Source organism: Drosophila teissieri, chromosome X (genome assembly GCF_016746235.2).
Source record: "Drosophila teissieri strain GT53w chromosome X, Prin_Dtei_1.1, whole genome shotgun sequence".
Taxonomy (NCBI): Eukaryota; Metazoa; Arthropoda; class Insecta; order Diptera; family Drosophilidae; genus Drosophila; species Drosophila teissieri.
The window spans coordinates 11,826,226-11,852,285 of NC_053034.1; the positions used below are offsets into that span (position 1 = coordinate 11,826,226).

Sequence of the window (26,060 nt, forward strand, 5' to 3'; positions counted from 1 at the left end):
AGATTGAAACCACAAAATTGAACATTTTCGCATTTAAGTTTATTCATTAATTAATAATTACACGGGTTAAATCAAAAAAACAGAACAAAGAATGTAAGCTAAAAGATCTAAAATATTTTCGAAATCGGGAATGTGTTTGGATATAGGAGCGTAGAACTTTTCGCCACACTCACGAGGCCAATGTAAAATGTTTTTAAAAAATAAGTCCAAATTTAATATGCTTTTCCGCCTATCTCTTTCTCATTCTCTCTCGTTTTGCGCGTACACGCTTCTGTCTCTTTTCGATTCACACCTTCGTTGTTTCGCTTTGCTTAGAACTAGGTTTTGTTTTTATAAAAAATATATGTGTATATATATATATGTATAGATTTTTAACATTAGCTCTTAGCGTATATATGTATATTCGAACAATGTTTATGGGCTTGTTAAAAAAATCAAACACACACGCACACAAATCAATATTGACAAGAAGAGAGAGCAAAATGCTGAAACAATCGTATGGATATACATATATATAAAAATGGTTCTCGGGCAGATAAATGCTATATCGTTTTTCATCCGTATCGGTTCCTGGATGCGATTTTTGGAGGCGCGTGAAAGGCACATTGCGTTCTCTTCTGGAACGTTAGTGGGTTTGGGTGGAGTGTGGTTGAGCTGTGGCTATAATGTGGGTGTGCTGCCTTAAATGACTTTACATTACAACGTTTCGAGGGATTTTCGAGAATTTAAGTACAGTTGCCAAACTGAATGATAATACTAGAAATTAATAGATGGATGCCCACGGGCCGGGGATCGTCGTTGTCTGTGGGAATGATTGTTTTCCTCGTGCAGCCGGATCGTCTGGTGTCCATCGGGTGTGCGCAGTGGAATCCATCTACGGATGGTGTCGCGCATTGCGCATCAGCGGAACCAGCAGCGACGGCGGTCCCGCCTGGCGCAGGAATGGATGTGCCAGCAGCTCGGCGGCGGTGGCTCGCTGCGCGGGATCCCGCACCAGCATTCGGTCGAGGAAGGACTGCAGGCGAGGCGAGACCTTGTGGGCGTTCTTCAAGTTCGGCGGCTGCATGTCACGGATGCGGCGCATCGCCTGCAGCGGCGGTTCGTTGAAGAAGGGCGGCTCGCCGTCCACCATTTCGATGACCATGATGCCCAGCGACCAGATATCCACTTCCGGGCCGTATGGCAGGCGTGATATGACCTCCGGCGACATCCAGTACGGCGTGCCCACCAGACTCTTGCGCTTCGGCAGCTCCTGGGACACCTGGGCGCAGAATCCAAAGTCCGACAGCTTCACGCGACCATCGGCGGCCAGCAGAATGGAGTCCGACTTGATGTCGCGATGGATGACGCCCTGTTCATCGCCATCGGAAGCACCGTCGGTAAAAGACAGAGAGAAGGGAAATTGGTTAAAAGCGTTCACAGTTTGCGGTTTTCCCCCACCCAACGCCCTTTCTCCCAGACACTTATCGCATTACACGAGCCAACGTGGGACAGAAATGCACAAAAGAAACCAGCTCAACCCTGCAACGCCCAAAAAGAATTTCCTGCTCTTGGGAACGCTGGTTTCCCTAACGTGAAAGATTGAAAGAACAGGTTGGGTTCTAGTTCTAATTTGAATCAAACAGATTACGTCTAAAATGCTTTAAATTCTTTGTATTGTGAAATGTTGGAGCATAAACATGTTCGATTTGACTTGCTGAATTAATAAACATTTTATATTCTATTATTCTAAAATTGAATACTAGATGGGTTTAAAAACCTAAAGTTGTATTAAAGTCAAAAGTCATAGCAAGTTGACTAATTAATCTATTAATAAAAACGAGCCGTCCTAATTCAACAATAAGTTCCAACTTCTTTCTCTATAAGCTACTAATAACTATTCATCCGAAGAGCGCTCTATGCAGACCTAACGATTTGAGGTAGGGCATGCACGTGCGATTTCACCTGGCCATTTGGGCGTGCAACGCAACTGATTGGCCCACTGTGCGGCCAACGACTTTTGTTGGTGACAACATTTAGAAATTGAAACCAAAGCCACGCGAAAGCGGAGGGCGAAGAAAGCGCCACAAATGGCAAGGCAATGGCACAAAGAATCGCATGATGACGAGTACTCTGTACTCTGTCCAGTTTGGCCGGCCAATGAAGAGAAGCAACCACCCAGGGGGGACAAGGAAATGGGAGCGGGGGCAGTGTCATGCTGGTCACGCACCTGTGAGTGCAAATAGGCCAAAGCCTTCAAGCATTGCTTGCAGACGGTGGCTATCTGTTCCTCGTCCATGCGCGAATGGGTGACAATATCGGTGAGGGCGCCGCCCTCGAGGTACTCCATCACCACCCAGAGTTCATCGTTGACCAGAAAGCTGGAGTATGTCTCCACGATATTGGGATGATGGTAGTCCCGCATGATAACGACCTCGTTAAATAACAGCTCCCGCCGCTGCTGTTTGCGCAGGTCCATCTTCTTCACGGCCACCTGGCGACCTGCAGGTCGAGAAAGAGAAAACCAAATGCCATTAATTCAATTGTTCAGTCAATACTTGAGCGGGTGTTCTTGCCTGTGGATTTGTCCGTGGCAATGCATACAGTGCCCGTGGAGCCCTCGCCTATTTTGTTGAAGTGGTCGAGGTTCTCGCGCGGATCTCCGGCGGAGACCACCATTTGAAGGGCGGCACGGAACTGTTCGTGGGTGAGGCGTTGGTCCTGCTTTGGCTGACCCGCCGCTCCTCCACTGGCGCCGCCCGCCTGCTGGGCAGCACTGCTGGCTCCCCCGCTGGAACTGGATGCCCTGGATGCCGACTTGGCCAGGTGTTGGTGATGATGCGGATGCGGATGGGCATGCGGATGTAGGGGGTTTTGGTTCTGATCGCCACCCTGTTTGGCCTGCTGTTGCTGCTGCTGGTGCTGCTGATGGTTTGTGGGATACATGGGAGGATAGCTGCCGCCGCTGTTGCCATTGTTCGTGTGCGAGTGATTGGATCGCGTGCCACTGGCCACCGAGCCCACGGGCGAAGTCTGCTGTTGCTGGGGTATGGAGCCGCCGGATGGCGGTGCCAGATTGCTGCGATACTGCTGCAGGTTGGGCTGATCCGTGCGCACGGCCAGTGGTCCTGTTGCTCCATTGGCGTGCGCATGCTGACTGTTATAGAGCAGGGAGGTATGGGCACCGGGAGGCTTAAAGCCACCGCCACTAGCTGCACCTCCTCCTGGTGTTCCTGCTGCCGGTGGAACCTCCTCCTCCGGCACCGACGGCGGCACATTGGCCACCCGTCGCACTCGCGGCGGACTGGAGCTCCTCAGCGAATTGGATCTGGCCACATGAGAGGTCTTCGGTAGGACTATGCCGCCCGTCTCGGGTGGCATCATCATTCCTGGGCCATGGCTCATCATCGGGTGTGCGCCAGGTGCCATGGGATTCATCGGCGGCATGGAGCCCATCATCATGGTGCTGCTGCTGTTAAGCGAGGTGGTGTCCGCCTTGTTGTTGTTGTGATGCGGCCGCACAATGGTCTTCAGATCGAGGATCTCGGTGGGCGTAATCTCCGAGGGATCGACCAGCGGCAGCGGGCGGTTGGAGGACTTGAGGATCTGATTGTTGCCCACAATGGAGGCCCATTGGAGGGGCAGGCCAACATATTTGTTCTCCCGCTTGTCGAAGCCCGTGTGCACACGATGCTCAAAGTTGCTGGGCATCGAGATCAGCGGTTTCTTTTTCTTCTTCGAGAACATATTCAGCGACTCGGATTTCCCGTGCTCCAAATTTCTGCCCTTTTACCGCCCTTTTCCTCTCCTCTCCTTCCCTCTCGCTCGCGCTCTCTATTTTTAATATTTAATTTTTTTTTTGTTGCGTCGCCCGACAATGGAAAATGCACAAACAACAAACGATGGCAACGGCAATTCCGACAGCAACAGCAACAACAACAGCAACACACAACTTCTTCCCGATCTCACTCACACACACACACGCACGGACACGGGCACGCACGCACACACACACGCATAGCAGCGGACGCGACTGGGAAACTGGGATTCAATTGGATTTGGGTGGCCAAATCGAAATCCGCACAGCCGATACACCTTCACCAGTTGTTCCACTGGTCGGCACTCATTGCATGTATGGCGGACAGCACGAGCACAAGCAATTCGGTTAACAAAAAATAATAAACTTAGGGAAATAATTGCCGATGCCAGAAATAGTGGTGGTGTTTATCGTGAGTATTAGAGCTGGAACAGCAATCGATGTCTATCGCAATGGCGAGTATCGGGGGTGCAGTGTGACCGTTTGGCGGGGTATGGTGGATTTGCCAGTGGTCAATTCGTTTTTCAAATTAGTTTGTGAAGTTCGCATTTAAAAAAATTACTATTTAAACTATTTATAAAGAAATATCATTTCTAGTTTAATAATGCAATTTGCTAGTTTCCCATATAGAAATTACAAAATTCATTGCAATTCCAGCTGAATACCCAAATAAAAAGACATCACAAAGTTTAAATTATCATACCGCATATATTTACTTATTTACATTATGATACCGTTTCTCTCTCAACATTAAGACTTCTGATTTCCATTTCTGTTTTCGACTTAAACATGATCAATTTAATATTATAATAAAATATTCAATGTTTTTTATGAATATATGTATATAAAAAACATGCATATAATCGTAACTTTTTCGGCTTTCCATTGTTTGCCACCATTCTCTCTAATCCTTTCATCTTATCTGCTATCTGTTAGCTATAGGTTTTGTTTGTTTACGTTGCTAGATAGTTGTTTTGCTTTTTTGCTTTAATTTGTTGGCTTTCCACCTTGGCTGCTGCACACAACGTGGTTGCAGGTATCTTCTCGTATGAATTGTGTGTCTGTGAATCTAAAGGCTAAAATCAATAACAAAACTAAAGACTTAATGCAATCGTTCGCCGCCTCTTATCTGACTGCAAGCATTATCTGCTCGGCTCATCGGCCAATCACTCAGCGTTCGAAAATTGTCTAAACAGATTTTACTTGAATATACGTATACTACATTATATAGTGGTTGAATTTTTGCGCTATTACTTTCCCTCGCATCTCCGTTGCAGCATGACGCGTTTCTTTACAATTTCGCAAAATAATTATTACATAATTATCGTTTAAGTATTATATTCAACAAAAATTACTTTAAAATTATACTCAATTAAACTTAGAACAGTATCAATTTAGTTTTTTTTGGTGCGACCAATGCGCGTGTAAGTTCAACGAAATTTGTTATAATTTGCAATCATCATAATCATCATTATGCGTAGTATGAGCGACGTACTCGTGGCCCGCTCCCTATCATCGGAGAGCAGAGAAGGATGTGGAAAGAACTTAGTCGGGATTTTGAGAGTCAGACGGAGGCTTGGGATTTGGTGTCCAGCTGTCGCTCCTGCGGCGCACTATCTTGTATTGACTCCTTACTACAATGCGTTCCTGTGATCTGGATTCTGCTGCTTGTCCTCCTGTCTGGTTGTCCTCCTGGTCGCCAGTTGTTGGTGTGCATGTAAGGACATCGCCGCCGTTGGTTTCATTTTGTGTCGTCCACTGCGGGATTGGCGTGAATGTGAATTGTGAAACATGATCACCTACTCCTTCTGCTGGATTTTGCTCCCCTATAATTCGTCCTTTGATTCGGCTGGAGGAGACAGCCTTGGTTTCAGCGTGCCGGCTATCGCGGCGAACGTAGCGGTATTTGTTCAAACTCGGCGGCTGGCGTTTATCCTTGAACATCTTCGATGATCCTTGAATAAGTAGCTCCTGGCGATTTTGTCTGTGGACCGCGCCTTTGATCCTGCTGTTGCCCCCGGTGTCTCTTGTGTTCTGCTTTTCCCCATCGACCATTGATGCTTCTACTGCTCTTGCTGTTCTCCCCACTGGCACCCACAATCCTAATCCTAATCCGACGGCGGCCTCAGTACATGCATTTGCTATCTTGATGGCCGACTGCGATGCCATTTCTACCGGGGCGGCAGACGGCGCACGGGAGCGCGGATTTTGCGGCGTGCCATCTGGGAATTCTGCGCCGAATTGCCGGCGGCTGGCGGATTGAAGCTGCGGATTAACAATGGATTAGTATCAAATTTGGCTAGCGATCTTCGAGACTCCCGCGGGCGGCTGCTGCTGCGGAGCGAGTATATGTTGTCACACAACCGCAGAGTGGGCAAAAAACGTAAATTGAACAAATTATTATGGATACGAAATGCTGTGAACATAACGAAACAATATGGAACAGAACACACAATTAAGACGAACACAATAAACAATATGACAGTCACAGGATATAGAAAATCCTATATCCTATTTAGACAGTGGTGCATAAAACATTGTACAATGCAGCTCGATTCCTTGGGGGAAATGGAAATGGATGCGTTGGGAACTATAATCATTATAAAATATACAAATCGATTTTAGTTGTAACTTGAGACCAGTTTATATGATAAAAATGATTGAATTATATACTTTTCATTATGTGCTTTTTAAAAATCAGCGCAAACCAGGTTTTTATGCACGTAAAATGTAAATGTATAATAATTAATGGTTTTAAGAATGAATTAAACTTATTATTCTTTAAAAACATATTTTAATTAAATCGCATGATTTTAAACCAATGCCAACGTATTGAAAACCATTTAAAGTGATAAAACCAATCTCTTTTTTTGGGCAATTGTTTTGAAACATGTTCTAGCCTGTTGAAACTGCTTTTAAAAATTGGGATATAGAACGGTATGCATGAACAATCTTGTTAATGTTTATGTTATGCATGTGTAAATATGATCATAGGTTTCGGGGAAGTAACATTATTTTTTTAAACAAAAACGAAACAAATGGGACGCACATAAAACGAAAGCCTTAAAAATTAATTTAACAAATGCAATTATAATGCAGCTGTGTGGGTAGTTGTGTGTGTGTGTGTGTGCGTGTGTTTCTCCGATTGTGTTGGTAAAAGGACCAATTCAAAGTACGAAAAGAGGGAGATTGCAACAGAAAGAGCGTTATCTTCTCCCTGTCTCGTTCTCTTTTGAAGCCGCTCATGTGTCGGTCTCGCTCGCATGTATGGCAGCCACCCGCCAACGGATCATCCGTCTCTGTCTTACTTACGCAAATATATTGGCTGGCGCTGGGGAACCGGCGCTAAATTGGAACGGTGCATTGGCATTCGGCGTGGACTGCAAGAAGAATATTTTTGGTTTTTTTTCCTTGGTAAGTTGGTTTTGTATAGCAAGTAATTTTGGTTTGGGTTTTTTTTTGTTTTATTGGACGGATCACGATGGTTGGATGGGTATTAGTTGCTTCGTTTTGATTATGTACAACTTGGAAATTGGATGGAAATTGCTATATGAAGAATGACAACTGCTGTGCGTGTGTGTGTGGTGTATGTTGTGTATGTGTGTGTGTGGAAGGTGGAGGCTGGTGTGCATCCGTGAGAGCTTGTCAAAAATATACCGTAAACGCATGCTAGACTACACTTGAAACAATTGGCACATAGAACAGAATATAACTAGTTGCACAAGTTCTACTTTTGATTTTAATTGGTATCATTTGACAAGCCCTGCGACACATGCGTTTCGAGCCAACGTCTTAGAACTACAGAAATGCGTTAAACTAAGCATGCGTATTAAATTAATGCTAAAGATAATGGAGCAAGATGAGAAAAGCACGATACAAATAATGGTTTTTGTGAGTTTCATACACGGCGAGCGCCAAAGAAATTGTGGATTACCTTTATTTTAGAGAATCCTATACTATGTGGTCTCGAAAACCCTATATTTCAAAAAAATTAACATCTACTGCAGTAATATGTACTAATAACGTAATATGTTGTTGATTAAACTCTACGTATAAAATCTTTAATTAGTTTTGATAGAACTTCGATTAGAACTTTGTTCTATATGTACTATAAAAACTACAATTAGTTATATACAATTGATTCTCCGCAGATTTCTTTGGCATTCCCCGTAGTATACGTACACATAGCATGGCATAAAGTACTGAGTATTAGCAATCGGGTATCGTTAAAATAGAGTCGGCGAAACTCTCTGGATATCGATCATGTCTTCGCATTACCTGCATCTGCGGCGCCCCGGCCGCAAAGTTATACATGGGCATGCCGCCGGCGGAGGAGTTGCTGGCCCCGCCCACACCACTGGCTGGGTTACTGGCCGCCGGTTGCGGACCACCGAATTGGAAGATGCGCGGCTGCGACTGCTTTCCGATTCGAATTCATTTTCAGATCCATTCGGTTTATTTTCATGTTCATTTTGTGGGCAGTTCATTTTCATATTCATTTAGCAGGTGGTTTGGTAATTATAATCATAGGTAGTAGTAGTAGGATGGATGGTAGTAAAGTTGATTCGTGCCCGTGCCCACAGAGTTTTCGTTTTTTTTTTTTTCAGTACAAAGGGTGTACATTATAGATTTACGGAAGTTGCGTAGTTAAGGTAGTGTATACATTAAATTACGTGGTATACGACAATAGTTTTTTAACAGTAACAACACGCACGACCGTTTTGTGTAGAAAGGGTTGTGGAAAAAGATAAAAAAGAAAAGGAGAGAAGAATACAAATAAATATATATATATATATATAGAGATATATGTATATATGTATACAAGTTAAGAGGTAAAATCAATACGGTGAGTAGTTCTAAATCAATATAGAAAATCGGTCAGGTAGGTTAGGGGGATCGATTGATTATTGAGCGCATTGTTATTATCGCTATTACGGGGGCATGCAAGTCGGAAAATTAAAAGGAAATATGACGGACAGCTACAACTACAAACAACCGCAAACAAATTTGCATGGATGAAACTGAGTGAGTGAGTGAGTGTGTGATCGATCTACTTCATCATCTCAGCTCAGGCTCAGCTCCCATCGATCACCTTTTGGTTTTACTGGGAATTCTTTTTAAGTTGATCAGGTGGTTATTGGGCTACTTATTGGAGTTGAGTGGAAATCGTATACTTACATCGCCACTGGAGAGATTAGTGGCCGCCGTATTGGCCGAGAAGTTGTAGGTTGGCGCAGGAGCAGTTGAGCTCGCCGCTGAGCCCGTGAAGTTGAACGCTGGTTTGGCTAGTGGCTCATTGGTGCTGCTTCCGAAATTAAATGGTGCACTTGAGGCCTGTAACGTGCAACAAAGCGGTTTGGATAAATACAGAATAATATTCGTATAAATGTACTTACAGCTGGCGTGGCTGCAGTTGCTCCGCCAAAGTTAAATGCTCCTGGTACCGCTGTGGCAGCTGCAGCCGCTCCGAATCCTCCGCTTGTGATGGTGCTTCCGCTGCCGAAGACGGGCGCAGCCGCAGCAATTGGCGTGGGATTGCAAAAGATGCTGGCCAACGGAGCAGCGGCTGTTGCCGCGGGTGTTGTAGCTGCAGGAGTTCCTGCTGCCACTAGGGAGTTGCCCACATTGCCGAATACCGCAGGAAGGACTCCATTGCCGCCTAAACTGCCTGCCGCCGGCGTGGCTGCAGTGGTAGTGGTCGCCGTGGATCCGAATGGTAGACTAGTGGTTCTGGTGGTGTTACTGCTGGAAAGTCCAAACATGGGACTGCTGAGGAATATCGAATTCGTTATCGTCGAGGCCGAAGTGGAAGGCACCGCTGCACTGGTGACCGCAATGCTGTTGCTCTTAGCCGCAGCGCCATTGCTTGACCAGCCGAAGCTGGATGTTGCCGTCGTTCCCGAACCGGAGGAAGCACCAAAGGTGAATGGGTTGACTGCGCTGCTGGTGGTCGTCTCCGTTTTATTTTCACCCCAATTGCCAAAGACTTGGGGGGTCGAGGTGGACGCAAAGCTGGGAGCAATGGAGTTGGTGGTGCTGGTGGTGGCACTCACACTGGAGCTGGAGTTTGCCGTGGTGCTAACTGCTGCTCCGAAGATGGAGCTTACGCTAGAGTTGGCTGGCGTTGGTGGTGCGGCCGCTGTTGTCTGGCCAAAGAAGAAGGTTCCAGTGTTTTGTGTGCTCGCTGGTTTTGACTGACTTCCAAAGCTAAAGCCGCCACCTGGAGCTGGTGCCGTGGTGGCTGCCGCTGGAGCTGGAGTAGATGCCGGGGTAAAAGCCAAGGCTGTCGTAGAGGTTGTCGTCGTTGTTACGGTGCTGGAGGAAACACCAAAACTCAGGGTTGGCGCCTTGGCCGCTGGCTGTTGGCTACTGGTGCTGCTTACGGCACTGCCAGCTCCGGAAAAGCTGAACATGGGCTTAACGGCCGTGGGATTCGCACTAGTGCTGGCCGTCGAACTGGAAACAGTGGAGGATGATGATGGAGCGCCAAAGCTGAAGCCACCCAAAGCGGGAGTGGTGCTGGTGGTGCTGGTTGTGGTGGTGATTGAGCTGGCCGTAGTTGCGGTAGTTGGAGCCTTGAATACATCCTGGAGGGCTGGTGCTGCAGCTGGAGCTGTTGCCTCTGAGCTGGATGTGGCCGTTGTTTCCTTAATGTCTGTCTTAAAGCTCACCGTCTTGGGCTGTTCCACTTTGCTCACTCCAAACGAAAAGGTCTTCGGGGCCTCCGTCTTCTTGCTGTCCGCCACATCCTTACCCTGATTGCTTTGGCTGACACCAAAGCTAAATTGAGTGGGAGCTGGTGCAGGAGTAGTCGTTTCCACAGCTGGCTTGACAACCTCCTTTACAGTAGCAAATCCAAAACTAAACTTCGGTACCGAAATGGCTGCGGAGTTGGCCGTTCCGCTGCTGCCGGAGCCAGACGAAATAGTTGTTGATGTGGCGGCAAGGCTGGATGCTCCCGGCTTCAGCTGCTCACAGCAGATGCATGAGGTTCGCGACATATCATTCTGTGCCATGCATGCATCGCAGTCCCAACTGGCTGTTTTTTGGGCTGCCACCAGCTGCTGAAATGCCGCATCCTGCTTGGGCACCTTACTTGCTAGTCCTGGCTTACAGCCATACATAGAGCTTTCGTTCGTGGAGCTAATGCTGACGATAGATCCCGAAGCGACTGATCCAGATGATGATCCTGAGGAGGATCCGGATGAGGATCCGGATGAAGATACGGAGGACGATGTCGAGGAGAAGCACGAGGATGGACTCCGGGCGGACTCGCTATTGTTGCTTCTCGCCTGTGAATTTGGCGTTTGACAGGCAACGCATTCAGCAACACCCGACTTGTTCATCACCAGGCACGACTGGCACTCCCACGTGTTGGGCTTTGGCTTGAAGGCCAAACCAAAACCGACTGACACATTGTTGTTGATCGTCGGGAAGCTGTTAACTGTTGGAGCCGCAGATTTTCGGGGAGTCTCACAGGCAATGCATTTGCTGGCTTCGGCCTTATTAGACAGCATGCATGCATCGCATTCCCAGGCAGCCGATGATTTCTTGAAGCGATCCCCAAAGCCATCCGTAGCCATACGAGGAGGCACAACACCTAGATTACCGAAAGTGGGAACTGCGCCTGGTTTGGCTGACTCACAGGCCACACACTTGCTGACCTCGACTTTGTTGCGCACCAGGCACACAGAGCACTCCCACTCGTTGCTTTTCGCATTTGTGATCAGCGGAGTGAAGCTGTTGACCTTTGGTGCAGCAGTTTTCCTTGGAGTCTCGCAGGCAATGCATTTGCTGGCTTCAGCCTTATTCGAAAGCATGCAGGCATCGCAGTCCCAGGCAGTGCTTGATTTCTTGAAGCGATCCCCAAAACCACCGAAACTTTGTGCCACAATAGCTGCCGTGGGTGGTGGTGCTTGGGCAGAAGCAGCAGATGCTCCCGGCTTGGCCGTCTCACAGGCTACACACTTGTTGGCCTCGGGCTTGTTACGCACCATACACGTATCACACTCCCACTCCTTGGATGACTTTTTAAACTGCTCACCGAATCCCAGAGACGGTGTTCCGTTTATAGTTGGCTGCGACTGTTTCGTTGTAATGACATCATCCAGCGAAGCCGGTGCCGGGAAGGTATATTTGCGACTGATCTTCGGTTTGGCGATGCAGTTCTCCTGCAAGTGCGTCAAAGGTGTGGGTGCCGAGAAGGTGAATGTGCGTCCAGTTGGTTTACTAATTGCGGAAACGTTTCCATTGGCAGAGAAGTTTACAAATGGTGCCGCAGGCTGCGGTTTAGCCAGGAAGCATTGCTGCAGCAGCTTGGATTTTGTAGTAGAGAGGTTGCTGCTGCTACTTTTGCTACTTGGGATTGGGACGGTGGAAGATGGCTTTGATACCACTGGTACCGTGGGTTTAATGACCAAGTCAAACTTTGGCGCGCTTGCCATGTCTGGAAAGCTGATCTGTGGAAGGTCCAGCGGCGGGGGTGCTTCCTCTTGCTCCGTCCGTGGCTCCTTGTTGCGCGTCTGGTGCGAAAGACGCGAACGCATCTTGTTTGTGTGGTGACTATGGCTAGCCGGCTGATCTATCGGAGCAACATATGGTACAGGTTGCTTGGGCTTCTCCTGGTTGTTTTCCGTACGAACACGAATGCTCTGGCTGTGAACCACATCTCGCGAGTTCTGGGTAACGCGGTGCAGACGACGGCGTTCCAGAAGCTGCTGCATCGTCGGCACCAGCAGTTTGTTTGAGCGCAGTTCAGCTAATTCGTTAGCAAGATTTGGCACCGGAACATTGCGGCTGGCATTCATGGTACACGAATACGGGGTGGCGGACGTACCCTGCCGCAGTTGGCGACTGCTTTGGTGCTCCTTGAGGGTGCTGCCCATGCGCTTGGCATCGATCAATGGCGTGGAGTAGCTGTCCAGCAGGTTGAGAATGCGCAGTGTGGTGTTCGACAGCCCGGAACCGGGATTCTTACTGCCACCATGGCCCACAGATGTCTCCGAAAGGCTGGCGGAGTCGGAAGGTCGCATGTCTACCGCTTTCATACCGTATCCTATACCACCAGTCAAGGAACCCTGCAGCGGATGCGCCGGTGAACTGCCGGCAGAATTGAGAGCCAACGTTGAGGATGCAGCGGAGGAGCTCAGATTGCTGCGACTGAAGATGCGATTGTTGGCGGAATTGCCGCCAAAGGTGGTGCGTCCCTGGTAAAAGGGCGAGCTGGAGGCAGATGCAGAGCCTGAATTTGAGGCACTGCGACTCAGCAGACGACTGTCGCTTAGTGCCGACGTACTGCCGTATATGGACGCATTGAAGCGACGTCGTTGGTTAAGGGAATTCAGCGACCACGTGGAATTCCGGTGCGATGGCTGTGCGGCGGAGTTGCTCCTGTTGAATATTGACTTGGAGCTCTGCAGATTTCCGTAAAATTCTAAATTGCTGTTGCTGTTATGATGCGACGGCCGCAGTCCATCGTGGCCTTCGCCATTGTTATGGTATTCGTTCATATCGCTCTCGGACTGCGAATCTCCACCAGCTCCGGCGGCCACCGACAGTTCAGTTCGTCTTGATTTTGACTTAATGACATTGTTGTTATTATTATTATTGTTGCTAGTGTTGTTGTTGGTCCTGCTTATTCTCAGCAAATGATTGATGTGATCTTCCGAACTTATGGCCAGTCCAATTCCCGTCTCATCCATTGTAAGATCCCGACGATCGGTTCGCTGGCCTATAAGCGATGGTCGCTTGTGGTTAGGAAGGCTGGAGAGGCTGTTGTGGCTGGTGGCGTTGCTGCTGCCTCCGAAAGGTATGTTCAGCGAACGGCGGATGCTAAAATGATTTAAAAGATTGCATTGTTAGATTGTCATAGGTTTTAATCTTCAAAAGCTAATTAAAATGTCGGTTTATTTTATATTCAGTTTTGGCAATAACCGGGATCCAGTGTAAGAATGTTTTATATGGATAATGTGAAACAAGTAAAGTAACTGGACTGCAGTAACATACCTGTGTGGCAGATCCCCGGTGCTTCCCTCGGCGGCTTCGTTACCCGTGAAGAAGTTGTACGCGGGCTCGCGCTGCCGTAGACTGCTATACAAATTGAGGTGGTTGCGCCGGTGTGGAGCCAACTGGCTGCCACTCTTGTACATCTGGGAGGTGGAGGAGCTGGTGGCAGCCGCGAGCGGAGCAGCAGGCGTGGATGACAATAAGGGCAGACGACGCATGTTGGGCAAATTGACAGTGGTCTCAAGCTGGATGGAATTTAAGAATAAATGGGCAATGTAGACAGGATTTAAGATGTGACCTTACCTCCAGGCGTCGACGCTTGGGCTGCACGGCGGCGGACTGTAGGAGATTCTCCTGCTCTTCATCGTCATCCTCCTCATCGCCTTCGTCGTCGTCCTCCTCCAGTTCATCCTCCTCGGCCTCATCCTCATCACCGCCGGCAGCTGCAACAGCCCCGGCTCGCTTGCGCAGCAGGAACACATTGTACTCGCTGCGCCGCGTCTGCTCATCCTCGGCGGCCAGGTCGTGCTCGGCTATGTTGTCGGCCAGGGCCACCTCCTCGTAGTTAAGGCCTTTGGCATCGGAGCCATCATCAAGATCGTCGGCTGCATCGGCATCCGCTTCTGCGAGCATTATCCGACGGCGTCCACGTTTCCGCTTGGTAGTGGAGCGTCCATTGGATTGTCGTGGCTGTGACTGGCGGACACTAGCTGGGGAGGATAGGGCCTCGGGGCCACCCTTGGACGACGGCGAAAACCAACCGCTCAAGGAGGCGGGCAGAATGCTGGACACGCGCATCTTCATTTTGCCCATGATGGACTGCAATTGGAATTGGATCGGAGTGTGCTATTTGATGGAAACCAAGTCGTTGTCGACTGTACTTACGTTGTTGTTGCCAGACTGCTGGGCTCCCGCCGAGGATTCATCCTCCTCCTCTTCTCCTTCCTCGGGCAGCTCCTTGAGCGGCGTCAGAGGATGCAGTTTGGCCAATTCGGCTTGCGAGGATTCCCTTTGCTCCTGTCCATCCTCCATTATGCCACTTTAGTTTCGACTCTCCTTTTTAGCCGGCGAAGCAACGGCACAAAAGGGAGATGCAATAAGCGAAAAAGAAGCGCCGCCGCACACACAACAACAAAACGTAAGTAAAAAAAAAAACTAAAAAAAAAAAGCACACACTGTTGCAATTCCTGCCAGTGAGTTTGTGTGTGTGCGTGTATAATGTTCGCTCACTCGTTCTCACACTACCGCTCCGCTCTCTATCCTTCCTTCTCTGTCTGTCTGTGCGTGTGTAAACGTATGAGTGCGCTTACGCACGCCGTCGTGGTTTTCTTTTTTTTTTTATTTCTCTTTTTTCGTACCGCCGAGATTTTACACACGCGGCGTTATTTTTAAATAATATTCTGTTTGGCGCCACAAACTGACAGCGTTTGATCAGGATTTGGCTTCTTGACCACCACTGAAGAACAAATTCTGGGCACTAGCCCTGCAAAATTAGAGGCGGGAAAAAAGGATTGAATACCGAATTCGGGCGAAGCGTTCCGAGGTTCTTGCTTTTGGATTTGCCTTTACCGCTTTCCCGCATGCCGCTCGCTTTCTTTAATATTTTCAAATTTTTCGGATCTGCCGGACACCGCCTGTCAGATTTGATATATATTTTTAATTTTATCACCTTCCTTTTGTCTTTGTGCTTCTTCCGCTTGCACACACTGCTTTCGCAATTCTTCGTTCCTCTTCTTCACGCTCTGCTCACACACACACACGCGCGCTGCGAATCGGTACCAATTTTGGCATTTTACTGCGGTCAAATGCACGCTTTTGATTACAATTTAACGTTTGCCACTGGTCGCGTTCAGTTTTTTGATTGTTGCGCGAGCATAATGCAACGCCGATTTGCAACAAACGGAGTTTCACAAAAAAAAGCACGATTTGATTTGGGAAAAAACGCGTGTGTGGCCACAGTGTAGAGCTGGAACCAAAATCGATGTTTGCTCGATACTATCGGTGTCTCGGACAGCGTGTTCTAATCGATACTTTTCAGTCGTTGTCGATTACTTTCACGGTTACGGTTTGAAAGTCTTTAGTTAGCAAATATTTTGAAATGGGAATGAACTGCTATACTGGTGTATAACTTAACAATCAGAATTTATAGGAATACTCATTTACTCGTTTACCAGTCTAGTTTCAAGTTTGACATATATGTCAACCGCACTCGATTGTTTTCTCATTTGATTTCCAAGGAATTGTAGTGGTTAAGAAGAAATCTCCTATATTTCTAAAAGTTGAAGTGCCTTTTTTTTTTAATATATCATTAACTCTTAGTGATTATACTGAAGTTTAAATATAGCACTCATATTAATCGATAGTTGTCCTAAAAATTATTTCCAGCTAGTCAAAATGCAGCGAGTGCTAGTGTGACCATAGGCTGAGCAAAACAAATACTAGAAAATTTAAATAAAGGTGTGAAATATAGGCGCCAAATCTGAAATGCAAATATAACTGAGATTATAGTTAGTTATTAAATAAGTTTTTGAATAAATAGAAACTTTCTTGTTGAATTTGGCTAACCATTCAAAAATAGATATATTTAACTGGTGCTTACCTCTAACAAATGACTTTGTCCTTTCTTACTGTACATTTTAAATTGTATTATTAAACAATTAATATTACTTATGAGCGCCTAAGGAACTAACGTTTTTAGGGCTGCAAAATAAATACCGCTAATCGATAGCGTCATCAGGTCAGTTTTGCCATCCCTATGTGTTGTTATTGTTGTTTCCTCGTTTTTGTGGCACAGTTGTTGTTGCTGCTGCTGGGCAAACAAGTGTTAAACCTATTTGTGCTGCAATATTTTCAGCAATTACCGACCGCCCTCGCCGCTGTTCACCACCCAACTTAACCAGTAACCCAGATTGGAGCAACAAAATCCAAAGAGGCAAAAAGAATTGACTTACACAATAAAACCCTAATCGGTTGGGTAAACAATTTAATTGCTGTGAGCAGCCAGCTGGGGTAATCTCTTCGATTTGTCAAGTCCAGCAATAATGAGCCAACCGGAGGCTAGCAAGACACCCAAGATCCCGGACTCGGAACCGGATGGAGCGAAGGGCAAAGGGAAGCAACAGCTGGAAACTTATCGGGTGTATGTGGTCACCTGGAATGTGGGCAGTCGCTTTCCGGAGAACATATCCCTCCGCCATCTGCTGGGACTGCAGGATGTGACGATGGACAAGGAGACGAAGGAGACTAATGCCCACATGCCGGATATCTACGCCTTGGGCCTCCAGGAGGTCAATGCCCAGCCGCAGCAACAGGTGTTGGGACTGTTCAAGGAGGATCCGTGGACGCACAAGGCTAAAGAACTGCTGCGTAAATACGACTATGTGGCCGTAAAGACCGAGCAGATGCAGGGACTGCTTCTCAGCATGTTTGTGAGGCGGCAGCACGTTGAGCACTTGCAGGACATCGAGGCGGAGTTCACAAGGACCGGTTTCGGTGGCATTTGGGGCAACAAGGGCGCCGTCAGTGTCAGATTCACTCTTTATGGCTGCGGCTTGGCCTTCGTGGTGGCCCATCTGGCTGCCCACGACGACCACCTGGACGAGCGCATCGATGACTACAAGCAGATCCTGGAGAATCATCACTACCATGTCAAGCGGTATAGGGAGATCTACGATCACGACTATGTCTTCTGGTTTGGCGATCTGAACTTCCGACTGCAGGGTAACGATTCTTCGACGGAAGTGCGCGAGCTGCTACGCGATGAGGCCCAGCACGAGGCCCTAATCCAGCGGGATCAATTGTACCAGGTCCGCGAGAAGTCGCAGCAGGCCTTTCAGGTTTTGCAGGAGCGACTGCCCGCCTTTCCGCCCACCTTCAAGTTTCGCGAGGGCACCTCCGAGTACGACCTGAAGCGGCGGCCAGCCTGGACGGATCGGATCATGTACGCAGTGCAGCCGCTGAACAGGCAACCGGGCATGCAGCTGTCCATCGAACAGTGCTCGTACAAGTCCCATCCCTTGTACACCATCAGTGATCACAAGCCGGTGACCAGTGACTTTACCCTCAAGCTCTACCCGAATGTACGGGCGCCTGGCGTGGTATTTTTGCCTCTGTCGGTCTGGAAGATTGGGGACGAGAACACAGTGGAGTACCGCAAGCAGGCAGAGTTCGACGAGTGTTCCAACGACTGGATTGGCATCTATCCGGCTGAGTACGCCAGTTTGGCGGACTTCGTTGCCTACGAGTATGTCAACCAGGCTGAGTCGCCCACATCCTCGGACTCCAATCACGCAGCGGATCCGTTTGAGACGCCCTCGCATCACCGAAGGGGTCGGCATCATCACAGGAATCGCCAGCGACTGCGGCGCCAACAGGAGGCCAATGCCCAAGAGCAGGTGCGACTAGATTTCGCCGACGATGTGGAACTGCGGCACGGCGAGCAGTACCTGTTGATATATTTCCGCACCACCGGAGTCAGGGGCGTGACCAGTTTGGCCGGCGTCAGCGACGTCTTTGTGGCGGAGAAGCGACACGGCTCGCCCCATCGGACGGAGTACCATGTTGACTAGCTAGCCGAGGCTCTGGACATTTTTATTCTTTAGTCTTCGTTTCGTATTTGCCGTGCCGATCTAATTTTATTGACCCTATGTGAATGTGTTAAGTTTGCTTGTTGGCTGTTGACTCAGCACCCACCCCCAAATACGTTAATATGTAATTATACAATTATCGAACCAATAATGTTTGTGTTTACTACCATTCCCACCACCCATTCCCAGCCTTAATCCCGCTTTCGTTTGCATATGTTCCAATTGCTCTGCTGTCATTTTGTTATTTTTATTTATACGGTGTCATGGCACTAGATATTTGTATTTAACCGGTTTGAAAAAGGTTAATTACGCCACTCACTGTCACATATCTACACTATGACACACCCGCGCACAGTGGGCCAGAAGAGAGCAAAAACTCATTGCATCTCTATCCAGGTGCGAGCTCCTAATGGGGGCACCATTTAAATTTCAGTTCGAGTTATGTGAAAGTAAGCTAAATGAATCTACTTGTTAGGCAGAACCCGGAGTCTGAAAAGTGATATTTTTCAATGCCTCTATTATTATATTTATTATATATTTAATGGTAGAAAAGTATAAATATAATTTTACTTTACTTTAATTTAACTATTTAATGTAGGCAAATTTTATTTAATATTTTTAAAGCGTGTTAATACTAAAAAAAACAAAATATTAACACTAACATGATTCCAAAGAAACCAGCTCAATTTAAAATTTTTAAAAAACAAAATGAAAAGGTTTTTACCAGGAAACGTAGACTTGTATAAAAAGACTTCCAATTTATACTTACATACGATCTATTTGCAGTATCTAATTGGTAAATAACCCATAAAATGTATTTGACCAAGTCGTAGCAAATTATAAAGATAGTTTAGATAAGGACTGCACTTTAATGATAGCTGCAACCAAAATAGACCACCAAGCAGACAATTAAAGCAATCTGCGCTGACTTTCACCCACCGTACAGTGGGTCATTTGAAATTCGAGCTGGCGGAGCCCGGAAATTGGCAATATTTTGATGCACTGGTAAAACCAACAGTGGGCCATTAATGCCATTGGTGCCCACTGTACTCGAACGATCGAATGGTGTAAACATTTTCGACCCCATCTATGGTCCGAAAACCAAAAATGAAAGCACCCATTTATGCGGGCTCGGTCAATTGAAATTCGTGTGGCTTAGTAACCTTCAACAACTATTAGATAACTATATTACCCTCATACCAGTGGACACTTGACCAATGTATGGGAGTGCATTTACCACCTACCTATAAACATATAAATATACATACATATATACAGTCATATGCCTTATCAAAGTGAACATTAATCAATTTACTTAATCGAATGAAAACATTTACAATTGTGTAGTAATTTATGAATACATAGGGCAATTTCAGGTTGGCGATCATTTTCTAGTGGGATTTCAGTTAGTGATCAGTCGAAAATGATGAAATTAGTTTTAATTAAGTATCTAGTGAATATATAAACCAAACATAATGCCTAATAAAAATGAACTAGCAAGTTGGAAACGCTTCAATCATACTTCGAATTTGCACTTGATTGTTCGTACTTCATATTTAACTTTTCAAAACAGCATCTTTATAATTCGTGTATACAAAATATATCTTGCGAAAAATATAAACATAAAAAAATAAACTTTTATTAATAGGAAATATAAGCATTTTAATTTTTCTTGCCAACTCCTCACTTTGCCTTCACCTTGCACCTTGCATCGTGACTAACTACCAGTGAAGTACTTTAGGTGATAGGCCCTCCTGTTAAGTCCGCTGAAGCAGCCAGTGTGCTGGATATACTGGAGAGGGTGCGATCTGCTGCCTGGTTGTGCTCGATAGTCGATTTTGATGCTAGGTTCTTTATTTTTGCTAATTTGAAACGTGTTTGTCGGTTAGCTCGACGAGGGAGTTTTGAGGAAATAATGTGTTAGCATGTTGTTGAGGGCGCAATCTTGGAATCGTGTTGCTCAGGGTAGAAAGTATGTGTCGACGGTGGCGGACATGGTCCATTTCCAGTGCGCGTTGATCATTTACGGTGGCAAACCAAGGGTTTTGCGCACCAGCCGTCGGGCGATGGCGTTGAACTCATCTCTCTGCTCGCGCCACATAATGGCTGCATCCACATTAGCGCCACTCTCATCGTTGGGTTCTGTGGGGAAAAATAAACGACAACAGTAGTTATTAGAAGAAATTAAGTCAGGAACAATTAATCTACACAAATAAACAAATTAACCTAAGGAATAACCATCAAGCTTATTATTGTAATTTCTTCTTACCCGCTAGCATGCTGACCACGCTAAGCAAAATCTTCTCCACGCTCTGGACAGGACTCCAGCGCTCAGCGGATAGCTCGTAGCCCATGGGATCGTCGCCGGGTGCGTGTAGTATTGATATGCAGACCCGCCCGTCGGCGAATATGTTGGGATGGAACATATCACAAGTGAATTTCATTTTTGGCGGACTCAGGGGATAGTCGGTCGGAAAGACGAGCCGGGCGGGGAACACACCGCCCTCGAAGCAAGTGCCCTCAGGTCCGCTGCAAAGGGCAAAGGGCAAAATATAGGTGAATCTGTCCCTTATCGGTGTACATGTCGATCGTATGCTGATCTTAACTCACGCAATCAATGCCTCCCACTCGAAGAAGTTGTCCTCGCTGATGGGGCCGGCAACAATGCCCTCGGGCGGGTCAAGTGTTAACTCTGGAGAGGATTGAAGTGGTGGTAAGGGAAAGTTCTTCTCGCCCTGTGGACTTTCGACTCACGTTTGTATTCCGCCATCAGGCGGCGCAGTGCGGACCCAGCCATCCTGGATGTGATCGATGGTAATGATGATGGTTGAGTTCACTTGCTCCTTCTCCCCACTGTGACCACTTCCTTTGCGTTTCCTTCAGCTGCTCCGCCGTGTCCTGTCCACCTGCTCCTGCTCCTGCTACACCCAGATGGTGTCCTGCTTGTTTTGGCGGCGATCGCGCACTTTCCAGATCCTCGGGCACGGGTCAAAATGCAGACACGTCGTAATATAATAAACACAAAACTTTCGTGTTTATTTATATCGAATGTATCGAATGGTTTTCAATGGCAATATATCTCTACTGACTAAACTGGCAAGGGTAATCGGTTCGATTCGATTACGGCAGGCTTAAGCCTCTAACTTAACTTATTTTTTGTAAGCTTGCACTAAATTAATAATAATGTTTCCGATTATAACATTAATTAAAAAAAACTTCTATTAATTTTGAGGTATAATTTAATTTTTTGTTCGATTGCAAGCGAATGCTGTTCAGAGTGCGATATCGATTACATCGAGAGTAAAATGCGAACATCGATAAATCGCTGCCCGAGTCGATATTATTTATGTATTTGTTGTAAAACAAAAAGAGCGCGATTTTGTGCAAAAAATCGTATATAATAAGATGCACATCAAGCAGGTGAGTGTTAAACTGATGGGCATGCTCCTGGCTACCCGGTGGACACCGGAGATCTGAAATCCCCCCTCAATTGCAGATTATTATACAAGGCTTCAAGAGTTACAAGGACCAGACGGTGGTGGAACCATTCGACAAGCGCCATAACGTTGTTGTTGGACGTAATGGCTCCGGGAAGAGCAACTTCTTTTACGGTGAGTAGCTGCTTCAGCCTGTCTGTTCCGCTATCCATATCTAATCGGTTCTAATGCTGTCCCTCTTCCACTTTGCAGCCATCCAGTTTGTGCTAAGCGATGAGTTCACCCACCTGCGGCCGGAGCAGCGCCAGTCGCTGCTGCACGAGGGAACAGGTGCCCGCGTCATCTCCGCCTATGTGGAGATCATCTTCGACAATTCGGACAACCGAGTTCCAGTGAGTAGTCAAACCAAGTAATCTACTGCCTTGGAGGCACTCCCTAACGCTACGCTTATTTTACAGATCGACAAGGAGGAGATCTTCCTGCGGCGCGTGATTGGCGCCAAAAAGGACCAGTATTTCCTCAACAAGAAGGTGGTGCCGCGCAATGAGGTGGTCAATCTGTTGGAATCGGCTGGTTTTTCCAGTTCAAATCCCTACTACATTGTCAAGCAGGGCAAAATCAATCAGATGGCAACAGCAGCGGATTCCTATCGTCTCAAGCTGCTCCGCGAGGTCGCTGGAACGCGAGTTTACGACGAACGCAAGGAGGAGTCGTTAAATCTATTGCGGGAGACGGATAGCAAGGTGGAGAAAATCAGCGAGTACCTGAAGACCATCGAGGATCGGCTCCAGACGCTCGAAGAAGAGAAGGAAGAGCTAAAGGAGTACCAGAAGTGGGACAAGACGCGGCGCACCCTAGAGTACATACGCTACGAAACCGAGCTAAAGGACACCAGAAAGGCTCTCGATGAGCTCCAGCTGCAGCGCAAATCCTCATCGGACAAGAATAAAATCTACAATATCGAGATTCAGAAGGCACAAGAGAAGATCAAGGATGTGCAAAAGAACCTTAAGGAGGCAAAGAAGAAAGTGCTGAGCACCAAGGAGGAGCGCTCCGTGCTGATGACGGAGCAGCAACAGTTGCTGCGCGAGAAGACGAAACTGGACCTGACCATTGTCGATCTTAATGACGAGGTTCAGGGCGACAACAAGTCCAAGGAGCGGGCCGACCAGGAGCTTAAAAATCTTAAAGTAACAATAGCGGAGCGCGAAAAGGAACTGGACGACGTAAAGCCCAAGTACGAGGCAATGAAGCGCAAGGAGGAGGACTGCTCCCGGGAGCTGCAACTCAAGGAACAGAAGCGCAAGGAGCTTTACGCCAAGCAGGGTCGCGGCTCTCAGTTCTCCTCTAGGGAAGATCGCGACAAGTGGATCACCAACGAGCTGAAGTCCATTAGCAAACAGACGCGCGATAAAATCGCTCACCATGCAAAACTCGTGGAGGATCTTAAGAAGGACGCTACCTCCGAAAAGGATCTGGGTCAGAAGATCGAGGAGCACTCGTCGGAACTGGAGCAACTTCGACTGCAGATCGACGAGCACAACAAGAAGTACTACGAGCTAAAGAAGACCAAGGACCAGCACCAGTCCATGCGAAACGAGTTGTGGCGCAAGGAGACACAGATGACGCAGCAGCTGCAGACGCACAAGGAGGAGCTATCGCGGGCGGACCAGGCGCTGCGCAGCATGGCTGGCAAGCCGATCCTGAACGGCTGCGATTCTGTGCGCAAGGTTCTTGACAGCTTTGTGGAACGTGGGGGCCAATCGGCGGAGATTGCCCGAGCCTACTATGGACCCGTCATCGAGAACTTCAGCTGCGACAAGACCATTTACACGGCCGTGGAGGTAACTGCCGCCAATCGGTTATTCCATCACATTGTTGAGTCAGAATACGAGGGCACGCAAATCCTCAAGGAGATGAATAAGCTGAAACTACCGGGTGAGGTGACCTTCATGCCCCTAAACCGGCTGCAGGTGAAAGTACACGATTATCCGGATGACCCCGACTCCATACCCATGATCTCCAAGCTGAAGTACGATGAACAGCACGACAAAGCGCTGAGGTATATCTTTGGAAAAACGCTAATCTGCAGAAATCTAGAGCGTGCCACCGAGCTGGCAAAGAGCACAGGGCTGGATTGCGTTACGCTGGACGGAGATCAGGTGTCCTCCAAGGGATCTCTCACCGGCGGCTATTTCAATACATCACGCTCCCGTCTGGAGATGCAAAAGAAGCGCACAGAATACACCAGCCAGATAGCTGAGTTCGAAAAGAAACTCAGCAAGCTGCGAAACGAACTCAAGTCCACCGAGAACAACATTAACTCAATCGTATCCGAGATGCAAAAGACAGAAACGAAGCAGGGCAAGTCGAAAGATGTGTTCGAAAAAGTCCAGGGCGAGATTCGTCTGATGAAGGAGGAGCTGGTGCGCATCGAGCAGTACCGGGCGCCCAAGGAGCGCTCACTGGCCCAGTGCAAGGCCTCATTGGAGTCCATGAATAGCACCAAGTCTAGTTTGGAGGCGGAGCTAAAGCAGGAGCTGATGTCCACGTTGTCGTCGCAGGATCAGCGTGAGATTGACCAGCTGAACGACGACATCCGTCGACTGAACCAGGAAAACAAGGAAGCGTTTACACAGCGTATGCAGCTCGAGGTGCGCAAGAACAAGCTGGACAACCTGCTGATCAACAATCTGTTCCGGCGTCGCGACGAACTGATCCAGGCGCTGCAGGAGATTTCCGTGGAGGATCGCAAGCGGAAGCTTAACAATTGCAAAACGGAACTGGTTTCCGCCGAGAAGAGAATCAAGAAGGTCAACGCCGATCTGGAGGAGATCGAAAAGCGGGTAACGGAGGCCGTGCAACTGCAAAAGGAGCTGCAGCAGGAGCTTGAAACGCACGTGCGCAAGGAGAAGGATGCCGAGGAGAATCTTAACAAAGATTCCAAGCAGCTGGAGAAATGGTCCACCAAGGAGAACATGCTCAACGAGAAAATCGACGAGTGCACGGAAAAGATCGCCAGTTTGGGCGCCGTGCCGCTAGTTGATCCCGCCTACACCCGAATGTCCCTGAAAAACATTTTCAAGGAGCTGGAGAAGGCAAACCAGCACCTAAAGAAGTATAACCATGTGAACAAAAAAGCCCTGGACCAGTTCTTGAGCTTCTCCGAGCAGAAGGAGAAGCTCTATCGGCGCAAAGAGGAGCTCGACATCGGTGACCAGAAGATCCACATGCTTATCCAGTCATTGGAGATGCAAAAGGTTGAGGCCATACAGTTTACGTTCCGACAAGTGGCGCAGAACTTTACCAAGGTGTTTAAGAAGCTGGTGCCCATGGGTGCGGGTTATCTCATCCTAAAGACCAAGGATAACGAAGGCGACGAGATGGAAAAGGAGGTGGAAAACTCCGATGCCTTTACAGGGATCGGCATTCGGGTTTCGTTCACCGGCGTTGAGGCTGAGATGCGTGAGATGAACCAGCTGTCCGGTGGGCAGAAGTCGCTTGTCGCCCTGGCCCTCATTTTCTCCATCCAAAAGTGCGATCCAGCTCCCTTCTACCTCTTTGACGAGATAGATCAGGTAAGTCAAACATTACCCAACACATTGTTTCGTTGACTAATGGTCTACTACTGTTTTGTGCAGGCCCTGGATGCAATGCATCGAAAAGCGGTGGCGAACATGATCCACGAGCTCAGCGACACTGCCCAATTCATTACGACAACTTTCCGGCCGGAATTGCTGGAAAACGCGCACAAGTTCTACGGCGTGCGATTCCGAAATAAGGTCAGCCACATTGATTGTGTGACCAGGGAGGAGGCCAAGGACTTTGTCGAGGACGACAGCACCCACGCCTAGGAAATTTCCCCGCCCAAAACCTCATCCCTTAACCCACCACAACCATCCCTCGTCCCAATTATTAGTTTCTTAGGCCTAAGATTTATTTTCACATTCTTCTGAATCGTATACATATATATAATTTCCTTTTAACGATACTTGCTACAATTAATTTTCCTTAATAATGAAGTTAGTTTTCGGTTGGACCGTGCTCGTTTGCGTGAAACACATCGAGCTGCCGACAAAAAATGGAGAGTAGACCAACTCCAACCCCAGATCAATATGTAATAAAGAGCATAGAGAAGTAACTTAAACTATATTTAAAATAAAAATGTGTATTAAAAAGCGTATGCAAAACGAAACCTTTTAAATGTATGTTTCTTTTCAGATTAGCTAATAGAAA

The 26,060-nt window shown here is 47.6% G+C and overlaps 5 protein-coding genes across 9 annotated transcripts; 2 read left to right on the forward strand and 3 right to left on the reverse strand.

The window, feature by feature from the left end:
- Window positions 1–17: 17 nt before the first annotated feature.
- LOC122623241 (serine/threonine-protein kinase PAK mbt) lies at window positions 18–4,217 on the reverse strand. The gene is made up of 3 exons (XM_043802264.1): window positions 2,556–4,217; window positions 2,210–2,481; window positions 18–1,351 (listed from the first exon to the last, which is right to left on the reverse strand). The coding sequence occupies exons 1-3, from the start codon at window positions 3,724–3,726 to the stop codon at window positions 875–877; spliced, it is 1,920 nt and encodes a 639-aa protein (XP_043658199.1). The 5' UTR covers window positions 3,727–4,217; the 3' UTR covers window positions 18–874.
- A 267-nt stretch (window positions 4,218–4,484) lies between these two features.
- LOC122625265 (nuclear pore complex protein Nup153) lies at window positions 4,485–15,950 on the reverse strand. Of its 5 annotated transcripts, none has more exons than XM_043805293.1 (8): window positions 15,371–15,946; window positions 14,687–15,284; window positions 14,105–14,620; window positions 13,802–14,046; window positions 9,193–13,627; window positions 8,975–9,130; window positions 8,075–8,215; window positions 4,485–6,061 (listed from the first exon to the last, which is right to left on the reverse strand). In XM_043805293.1, exons 2-8 carry the CDS (start codon window positions 14,831–14,833, stop codon window positions 5,342–5,344), a joined length of 6,360 nt encoding a protein of 2,119 aa, XP_043661228.1. In that variant the 5' UTR covers window positions 14,834–15,284; window positions 15,371–15,946; the 3' UTR covers window positions 4,485–5,341. The 5 variants fall into 5 exon arrangements, with proteins under 5 accessions (XP_043661228.1, XP_043661227.1, XP_043661229.1 ...); XM_043805295.1 differs by adding an exon at window positions 7,109–7,176 and having other exon boundaries at window positions 5,824–6,061; window positions 14,687–15,950; XM_043805292.1 differs by having other exon boundaries at window positions 14,687–15,946.
- A 599-nt stretch (window positions 15,951–16,549) lies between these two features.
- On the forward strand, window positions 16,550–18,872 carry LOC122624296 (inositol polyphosphate 5-phosphatase K). The gene has a single exon (XM_043803789.1). It carries the CDS (start codon window positions 16,843–16,845, stop codon window positions 18,367–18,369), a length of 1,527 nt encoding a protein of 508 aa, XP_043659724.1. The 5' UTR covers window positions 16,550–16,842; the 3' UTR covers window positions 18,370–18,872.
- Window positions 18,873–20,004: 1,132 nt separating this feature from the next.
- LOC122624297 (ubiquitin-conjugating enzyme E2 G2) lies at window positions 20,005–21,466 on the reverse strand. The gene is made up of 4 exons (XM_043803790.1): window positions 21,142–21,466; window positions 20,998–21,079; window positions 20,657–20,916; window positions 20,005–20,529 (listed from the first exon to the last, which is right to left on the reverse strand). The coding sequence occupies exons 1-4, from the start codon at window positions 21,182–21,184 to the stop codon at window positions 20,411–20,413; spliced, it is 504 nt and encodes a 167-aa protein (XP_043659725.1). The 5' UTR covers window positions 21,185–21,466; the 3' UTR covers window positions 20,005–20,410.
- A 221-nt stretch (window positions 21,467–21,687) lies between these two features.
- Window positions 21,688–26,019, forward strand: LOC122623143 (structural maintenance of chromosomes protein 3). The gene is made up of 5 exons (XM_043802115.1): window positions 21,688–21,807; window positions 21,884–21,998; window positions 22,077–22,216; window positions 22,283–25,402; window positions 25,466–26,019. The coding sequence occupies exons 1-5, from the start codon at window positions 21,793–21,795 to the stop codon at window positions 25,676–25,678; spliced, it is 3,603 nt and encodes a 1,200-aa protein (XP_043658050.1). The 5' UTR covers window positions 21,688–21,792; the 3' UTR covers window positions 25,679–26,019.
- Window positions 26,020–26,060: the final 41 nt, after the last annotated feature.